Below are 9,420 nucleotides of genomic sequence, written 5' to 3'. Positions count from 1 at the left end.
TAGCTGGAGGAATACAGAACAAATACAAGAAATATAAGTCAAAGGTAACATCAAACACTTTGATAAAAAAAATAAAACTTCTTCAGGAAGGAAGAAGATTTAAAATGATTTTTTTAATCTTTAAAAAATATTCATAGGCAAATTTAAAGTTCATATCCATGATACAAATGCAAAAACAACAACAACAACAACAACAAAAAATCCCTCACAATGCATAATGAAAGGTCAAAAAACCTCACATTAGTAAGTGTCAATCCATTTATACAAAATGGTCCATATTTTCAGTCAATGTTCATTCACAGACCTAGATACACACCTTTCATTACAGTAAGGCATAATTACAGTGTCAGGTCACATATCCAAAATAATCCTTTTAAGAGCTCATTGTGAATTTAAGGATTAGCAACAGAGTTTAAAAGAGCATGAAAGAAGCTGTTGATGAAGTCTAACTGATCTGAGCAGAACAAAAAAAAAACGTGATCAGCAATCGCCATATTTTCCAGAGGACAAAGCTTGGTCTTTGCCATCTACGTAGGGAATTTTAGAACCACCTTACTGTGCATTTCTTAGTCAGAACTTCACACGTAAAGCAGGCTGAAAACACTAAAGTACTTTCAATATCAAGTCTATCCTTTCAGCTTTCCTTTGGCAAACTCAAGTTCTGAGCAACGCATTGCAGGTGTGAAATACTAAGTGAAAATCCCACCGTAGCTTTTCAAGACACTGATTTTAAGACAGAACAAAGAAGTACTATTTGATCAAAAATATGATGACATGACTAAGTTTCAAATGGCTAAATCAGGAATATATTTGCTTTTTATTAACTATGAAAATCATTTTGGGTAATGAGGCCCATCCTCAGATTTGGAATCAGCTGTTTAAGAGTAACTTACCTCAAGGCTTTTTTGTATATTTAAGTTAACATAATCTACTTTCACTGCCACATTATAAAAGAAAAACAAAACAAAACAAAACACAAAGTTTCTTTCAAACATGCATTTTTAGAAACTAACCAGCTCAGAAGTTCGTTCAGTCACTGCACTTGTGTCTCCAGACGCCTTATTTCTTTAACTACAAGATCAATGTTTATAATTGGGTTAAAGTACAAGGCCCAGTAAAACAAACAATTGCAGACAAACTGAGGAATAAAAGGCCAAAAAACTGCAACAAAAAGACCCTGGGTTGAGACTTTCCAAAAATGTTTCCACATTCTGTGAGGAATAGTCCTGTGGAAAAGGAAAGGGACAGGCTTAGAGGCTTTATTTTTAACCATTCTAAGATGAACTAGTATATGTTTTAATAACCTCGAGTTATTTCACACCTACTCAAGTTACTTGTAAAAAACAATTCTTCACTCCACAAAAACTTACTTAAAATATGGTAATATTACTTTTTACGTGAGAAAGTATTAAGTCCATTTATTCAGACTACAAAGCACAGCAGATGGAAGTGGTAAAATTCCAGATTTGCCATAGATGATTTTCATACAGCCTGCTCTCTCTTGAAGATGCTCTGCCCCCTAGCTGCTGGCAAGAGCAGCAACTCCACATATGCCAAAGCAAGAATTTCTCCCACAAAACTTTAAAAAAATTATAACCAACAGATCACAGCAATTATGAAGTCATATTAATACACTAAAGCAGTAATATCTGTCCAACTAAATATCCTTTAATAACTATCCTGTGAACGTACCATGACAGAATTCCTAAATATTTAGTTCTCAGCTGACAGATAATACCAGTTATGGTAAGAGAGGCAGTTCTCAAGGAAAGGGCGAGGTACGTTTGGAACAATTAGGTAAATAATATTATTGCATTTATATCTGATCAATAAAACCAGCTGTAAGAAATCTTTTCAAATATTCACAGCAACAAAAATATTCAAGAGTGGGTATTATATGTGCAGATTCAGACTTGCATCTTATTATCCTGAGTCCTGGTTAGCACTATCATTTTCAGTAAGCGCCTATAAAATTGTAACAGACTGATTTTCCAGTTTATAATGCACTTCCTACATCCCTCAACAAGCTCAAGCTCAGTAAGACTCACTTCAATTCTCTTCTTGACCAGAGCTTCCAAAAGGAGAATAATTCCAGAACAGAGAGTAACATGGCATTTACAATGATAAATCTTGATGTCCAGTAATGCACATCCAGCCAATCCCAAGCAAATTCAGCCACCAACTGGTATGGCAAAAATATATACTTTACAGTGAATTCTCTCCACTGTTTCCAAGTGGGATCTTTAAGGTCCTGTACATTAGGATAAAAAGACTGTTATTAAATAATTTCCTATTAAATAGACAATACTGGCTTATTTCCACTGCTCCTTTATTGACCTTGTATTGTTTTTTTATTTGTTTAGTAAGTTCAAAGCAGTAATTAATCTTTTTAATGCTTTCAGTAGATAACATCATGACCCAATAATTTCAATTAATTAGCCAAAACATCACAGCTGGACAGACTTTATCATGCCATTTCTTCAACGAAGGTATTCTCAGTGAAAGGTCTTTCTACAGTCATGTGAACTTTTTTTTTTAGATAAAAAATAATGATAAGAAAAATAAGTGTCACAGATTTAAAGTCTTAAACACCTTAAATCTTAGTAGAGGTTACGATCATAACACTGTTAGTCCTGCATAATAAAGTAAAAGCAACAAGTTACTTTTAAGATTTCTTTTTAAGAAGTTGCATTGCAAGGAAATGACATTATGAATAATTACATCATACATTTTTTAAGCAACTGAATCTTAACATGCTTCAACTACGTAGCATTTGAGCACTTACTAATAATTTTGTGACCATGTCTTCATATTGGTCCTCTTGCATAGGACAAATGGTGTGGATAAACGGTAGGAAAGCTTCAGTATAATCAAACAGATATAAGTATAACATACTGAGTCTTGGAGAATTCTTGAGTGCATATAAAAGAAAGAGTGATTTTCCTGGATTTACTGCCTGAAAAGTAACAAATTGCAAACAATGAAAAGATAAAAGAAAGCTGCATGACAGTTCTTAGACTTTTCTAACAGTCATTTTTCAAAGGATTATTATTTCATTAAGCTAGGCAATTTTTACAAAGATAATTCTACTTCCTTAACAACCCTTTTGACTTTAAGAGAATTGTCTTTGAAATACATGATTTAAAATCACTTAATATAGATAGTAGACTGTAAAAAGAATTTACCTTGTATTCCCAAAGGTTCTGTGGAGGTTTAACACCTAAAGTTTTGACACATTCCAATTCTGCTGTAATCGCTTTCTTGTGGTTATTGTTCTCTATACTGTAAGGCTCTTTTGTGAAATCCTCCTCTGTCAGGGTTAGAAGGAGCCTAAAAAGGCAGAAGAATTTAGAAGGCAAACAGTGACTCTTCACCAAGAAGATACAACTAACAGATCACTAACTACATACTGAAACAATAAGCTACTGATAGAAGGTATCACCTTTTGGATCACTTTCCATATGTTCTGAGTCAACTGCGTCTCAGAGGCTGGGTTTTAAATATCCTTCTTTTCAAGTTCTCTCTTGCCTGCTCTCAGCATGCAAATGTATGAGCTTGTTGGCTATTAATGAACACAGTTCTTCAGTACATCACAGATCTAGTCTGGTCTCCTGATATCAAACCTAGAGCTCTTGGGTGAGGTGCAACAATGCATATAGCATATGCATATTTTCACAAGAAAGAAAAGATGGAGGAGGTGGATAATGCATTAGTAGAATTTTATTTTCAGGATCATTTTAGTCTGCATTGTCAGTATCTAAATAAGTTCCCAGAAAACCTTCAGTTAGGTTGCTAAGTATCTACTACTAACATTTTCAACTACAAGTATTAAAACTTCCCCTGTATTTTATCTTGATACATCAACAGAATATTCCCTCACTCTATAGAACAAAGTCTGATCATTTCATAATACACCATGCCTAATGAAAGCTACCCAGCAGTCTACTCAAATGATAGCTGCTCCTGACAATTAGACCTCTCACCTTCCATTCACTTTCTCCATCAAAAATCTTTCTTTATAAAGAGAAGCCCATGGGCCCAGCTGCTCTAGCCAAAGTGCCACTTCTTCTGCAGTCCATTTAGCAACAGGCTTGTGGACAAGAAGATCATCTTCAAATTCTCTGCTACTCCAGTGATACCCAAGTAGTACTACCTATATGTAAATTAAAAATCAAGGAGATTCTTTATCTGCAATGCCAACATATTAATTCATATAAACAAACATGCATTAAGGAGTTTGACATGCAAAATCTTCCACTTAAGGGCCCTATAATATTTAGGTTATAAGGAAATGCCTTTAAGCCTTAGCCAATTTGTCTAATTTCCATTTGCTGTATATTGAAACTGTACCTCCTGACAGACAACTCTGAACACTGCCGCATTCACTCAGCTCAGCTGAAGTTTCTTCTATACCAACAATCTTTTTTGACATTCATAGGCCTTAAGTATATTTCATTGGAAACTTAATCAAATATATCGAAGACCATCCAGATGAAACTTACTGCTACACAAGTTAAAGCTGTCAGAACTCCTGAGAAAAACCCTCTTCCTCGAGGATTAATTCTTCCCATGTTTGGAGCTGTAGAAATCTGGTCATTCCCATATTTTCGGAAGGTTGCTAAGCTGCGCACTACATCACTGTTTTGCTGAATATCTTCTTTTCTTTGTTCAATGGCATCGGAAAACAGCCTTTCAATAACATCCCTAATGGGAGAAACACTTGTCACTGACCTGTATCATCACTGAGACTTAGCATTCAGAAAAGGGATTTATTTTAAGATTTATGTTTTCCAGCTTATACCAAAGACATCTCTGAAAGCAAGAAAATGTTACTTATTAGCACTTGGTAAAGTTAATCAACTACTTCAAAACTGCATTTTAAATATAGAGGAAGTTAAAAATCTCTCATTTAAAAACAAGTAAATCTCTATTGCAAAATTAGAATTGTGTGCTGCGAGCATGTCCTGATTATTCAAGAATGCTAAGCAAGAGACAACATAAAAGCATTAATCCTATAACCTACTTACTAAAAGTCTATTAGTGAAGGCTAATGTTTCCTTGCACCCCAGGAACTGGACAGTAGGTCACTGCAGACAACAATTTGATATTTCTTGCTTTCCGCTGCCATAAGATCACATTTCTTCCTATAAATGATTCCTATCATAGAAAGTCCCATTGCTATCAAGGATAATTCTAACTTCATACAACACGTTAAATCCTAATAATTTTAAAAGATACAAGTGTTTCAAGACAAAAGAAATCCCCTAAGAAATCAGAAGGGAAAAACCAAACAAGCAGCCACCATCTTACTTCTGTGCTTTCCATTTTTTTCAGAAAAAAAAAAAAGGGTAGCACAAAAGACTTCAGACTATCAAGAAAATACTAAAATACATAAGCAGACAGTTAGTTTTGCTTGGTTTAGAAATCCAAACAAGCAACAGAACAAGTATATTAAAGTCACCTGAGGAGAATGTTGACTCTGGGGAATCCTTCCCATTTTTCTCTGCATTCTGGACATTCATTCTTCTTGGAGGACACCCACCACAAGGCTAAGCAATGTCTACAGAAACTGTGCCCGCAGTTCAGGGTGGTGGGATTGACCAGAATGTCATAACAGCAATGGCAGAGGAACTCACTAACTGACACCCGCCGACCAGCCCCAGGGGTAGCGCGCGCTGTAACTTCTGCCATCTTGGGTTCACCGCGTAAGATCTCATCTTCTTCCATCTTCTTTCATACCTTATGCAAGCAGATCTTCAAGCTGGTACAGCATTGCTTCTGCAAAGCAACAAGAGAGGCCTCAGTATGAAAAAAAGGTACTACAGATGTTTAGGATTGCAAGAAGGGTATTTTTTCCATTGTAACGCATTTTCTCGCTCTCATTGTTTTAAAACTTGTTAACTTAAATTTCCCCTAAGTGAAACATCATCTTCCACTTTTTCAACAGTACATTCACCCCAAACCATGATCAGAATCAGACTCCAGGTGTAGAGCAGTGGGCTCAGTCTCTTTGCCTTTTCTTTTCTGGCGTTACTAAAACCAAAAATGCAGTGAAAGCGAAACCAAAAGCAGCTCCAGCTCTCCGATTCAGAAGGCCTTCTTATTTCGACTAACCAAAAGAAACATCAATAGAAAACACCAGAAGAGAACAAAAAAACAAAAGCAAGGCCAACGTCCGCGTACCCCGTGGCTGTCAGTGCCTCGCCGTGCTCTCCCAGTACAGGCACGGGGCGCAGCAGAGGCGAAGCCCGCAGACCGGGCGCTGCCCCGAGCCGCCCGCCGCCCCGGCCCAGCCCTGAGCTCCGTGCGCCCGTAACAGCGCCTGCTCCTCGCTGCCATTTCAGAACACGCACAGATGAGCAAAGAGTGACTTTCGTCAAACTTGCAAAAAATACCGTTCTCTTCACTTAGCGCTCTCGCTCCGTTCTCTCAGGCGATCACATCTAATGCGGTCAGACAGGCACCGACGCGGTTACGGACACGGCCGCACAGCACAGGCCGCAGCACAGCGCGGCGCCCCGCTTACCGCGACTCCAGCGGACACGGAGCGCGGGCAGCGCGGGCGGGGGAGAGAGGAGAGGAGAAGGGAGAGAAGAAAGAGAGAGCGGCGTCCCGAGGCGCAGTGCCGCCCGCCGGGCCGCGAGTCGCTCCGCACCGCAGCACGGGCCGCCGGCTTCCCGAGCACAGCGAAGCATCACTTACAAGAGGAGAAATAAGGCAAGTTTTCCGCGTCCGGGAACGTCCTTCCGGTTTCCCGAGGAGAGGCGGTAGCGCTCCCGCAGGCGCACGGCCCTCCTGCCGCCCCGCCCACTGCTGCCCTGCCGCCCTCCCGCCCGGCCCGCTCCTCCCCGCTCTGCCAGGAGCAGGACGCGCCCCGCACCCCAGCTGCAGCCCCGGGAGGAGCCCCAGCGCCACCAGGGCCTGCACCGCACCGCACCACTCCGCGCTCACCGGCGGGGCTGAGGGTCCGCACAGCGCCTGCAGCCCCTCCCAGAGCGGGGCGAGCTCCGCCTCGGCTGCGGCGCTCGGATCCGGGCTCGGCTCCCGGCGGCCGGCCGTATTTATATCAGTGTCCGTTCCCTTACTGTATTCCTTTTTGACTACAGTCCAAAGCAAATCGAGTGCTTTTTTTCAAGTGCTGACAAGGTGGATTTCTTACTGTGCAATACAAAGTGACATTTTCTTAAAGACTTTATTCCTACTCGGCCTCATACAAGCTGTGACTGCAGTTCAAAAGGTCTGAGCCACCAAAAGCAGACGGTGCACACCACAGCTCTCCCAGCCTACACCACACGTCAAGCACAAGGCTGTCCCAGTTCCAGCGTTTATTTCACACAGAGATCTAGCACCCAACCCGTACTTCACCTTACCCTGCCTGCAGTTCTCATTGAGTATATGAAGCTACGTCCCACTGAGCAGACCCTTAAATTACCCTACCATGAAAATATTAAACCTCTTCTAGGCCAGAGGAAGTTCACCTAGATCCACCTTACCACGCACAAAGAATGAGACTAAGAATATTCAGCTCTTGCTTGTCTAGTTTGATTTTTTTTGTTTGCACTAAGCTTCACTTTGATGCTCGGTAAAGTAACAGAAAATACGGAAGTCTCTGATATAAGCATGCTGCTGACTGATGCAGTTGATGTGGAAACTCAGACTTTGGGTTTAGTTTATGAAATGTTCATATATAAAAACAATATAACCTTGTAATTATTGGTTTGCCCCGCTCTCTCCCAAGGCTGCCCAGTAATTTGGAAAGCAGCCACTCTCTTCTCATGTCAAAAAAATGGCACATCTGAAGATCTCAGATTCCAAGCTACATATTTATAAGTGTAGTCACTCCAATAATGTGCACGTACAGAAGAAATGGGTATTTAACTCACTAGGTAAATGTCACCTTCTGAATCCAAATTCTTAATAATTCTTAATTTATTCTTAATACCCAATAGCATTTCCTTTTTATTGCAATAAACTATAGAAAGACAGTAAAGAGAAGAATATTCCAGATGTGGATCACAGCCAGAAAATGAGCAGTCTGGGCTGTCATCAATAATCTGACTTTTCTCCAAACCTCTCAGCAAACAAAACCAAGCACACGCAGCTCGGCAGTGGCAGCCTGTGCACTGGGAGAAGTTGCTCTTAGCAAAGAATGGCTGGTCTCCCCCCAGAAACAGCTCCATCCCAGCAGAGCTGTCCTTGAGGCACTGCCCTTGCAGCACACAGACCTGCCGTCCCGCAGCCTTGGGGGGGATTGGGCTCCTGCAGAGCCTGCTGCTCTGTGCCTTTGGCCCAATTCTGCAGCTAGCTTCTAGAAGCACTGCTTCTCCGGCTGGGTGCCACAAGCTCAGGCTTTTGTCTCACCTGGCACAGCCTCTGCAGCCACCAGCCCCTGGACCTGCCCTACACACTCACGGGCGCTCTGCTTCAGCTCCCAGAGCAGCATGGGTGGGAGTCGAGCACTGCCGTGAGCTGATTACTCACACCCCAAAGTTTCAGTTTGCCCATTCACCACTGGTTGAGTACTGCTACCTCTAAATATTTTGTTTCAGCTCTTCAATGAGAGGCTGCAGAAGCAGTTCTTGAAAATTATGTGAGCCAGATTAACGTTTCACACTTCAGTCAAGTTACTGCAAAACAGAAGAATCTACTATTTCAACTAACCTCTTACTGAGCACCATGTCATCCTACAGTTGATTTGCTGCGGACATGCATAGCATAAACTGCTTGCGGTGAGAAGGCAAAACCTCATCCAGATCCCCTTCCACCGCCCAGTCTTGCATCTCTGGCTCTGTGCAGACGCTCCCTCCATTTGCTTTCATTCTGCTGGAATGCTGGAAAAGGACTTTCCTCTGCTGAGTGAACTGTAACCCCGCAGGACGCTCCCTTCTGCAGTGTGGTACAGCGAGGGCTCCGGAACGCAGCACGCATGAGGGGCAGCCGAGGCGCCGTGCTTCGGTCAGCCCTTCCACCGCGGGATACTATGCGCTCAACTCCCGGACAGCCGCTCCCTCCCACAGTACAGATACTGACACCTGGCTGGACGAGGAGCGCTTACTGTCCTGCGGTGCTCTCCTGAGGCCCCGCCCAGCGCCGCGCCCTCCTCAGCTCCGCTCATCCGCCGTCCTCCTCGCATCTCCTCAGCTGATGTCCGTTACTTCTTTCCCGGAGGCGCCGGCGCTGCCCTTCCCTTCACAAAGGCCACACAGTGCCGCTCCTCGGCACTCCGAGCGCCGCGCACGCTGGGCCGTTCTAGGGCTGCGTGGGGCGGCCCGGGCTGACCACTCCCGCCGTTACGCAGCGGTTTCCAGGTCCTAGCGGTCCACTGCCCCGCGGCTCTCACCGCTCACGCAAATCCGACCACCGACCCGGGCCGGGCCCTCCAGCCCGCGTTCGAGGAACGGCTCCGCCCACGACAAGATG

The 9,420-nt window shown here is 42.8% G+C and overlaps 1 protein-coding gene across 7 annotated transcripts; it reads right to left on the bottom strand.

Moving 5' to 3' along the window:
• Positions 1–93: 93 nt before the first annotated feature.
• Positions 94–9,414, bottom strand: BFAR (bifunctional apoptosis regulator). Of its 7 annotated transcripts, none has more exons than XM_015294282.4 (8): positions 6,184–9,414; positions 5,462–5,778; positions 4,503–4,704; positions 3,984–4,153; positions 3,186–3,330; positions 2,786–2,956; positions 2,049–2,251; positions 94–1,226 (listed from the first exon to the last, which is right to left on the bottom strand). In XM_015294282.4, exons 2-8 carry the CDS (start codon positions 5,725–5,727, stop codon positions 1,034–1,036), a joined length of 1,350 nt encoding a protein of 449 aa, XP_015149768.2. In that variant the 5' UTR covers positions 5,728–5,778; positions 6,184–9,414; the 3' UTR covers positions 94–1,033. The 7 variants fall into 7 exon arrangements, with proteins under 7 accessions (XP_015149768.2, XP_004945139.2, XP_004945140.2 ...); XM_004945082.5 differs by having other exon boundaries at positions 6,396–9,414; XM_004945083.5 differs by having other exon boundaries at positions 6,527–9,414.
• Positions 9,415–9,420: the final 6 nt, after the last annotated feature.

Source organism: Gallus gallus, chromosome 14 (genome assembly GCF_016699485.2).
Source record: "Gallus gallus isolate bGalGal1 chromosome 14, bGalGal1.mat.broiler.GRCg7b, whole genome shotgun sequence".
Lineage (NCBI taxonomy): Eukaryota > Metazoa > Chordata > Aves > Galliformes > Phasianidae > Gallus > Gallus gallus.
This window is presented reverse-complemented; position numbering and strand designations above follow the sequence as displayed.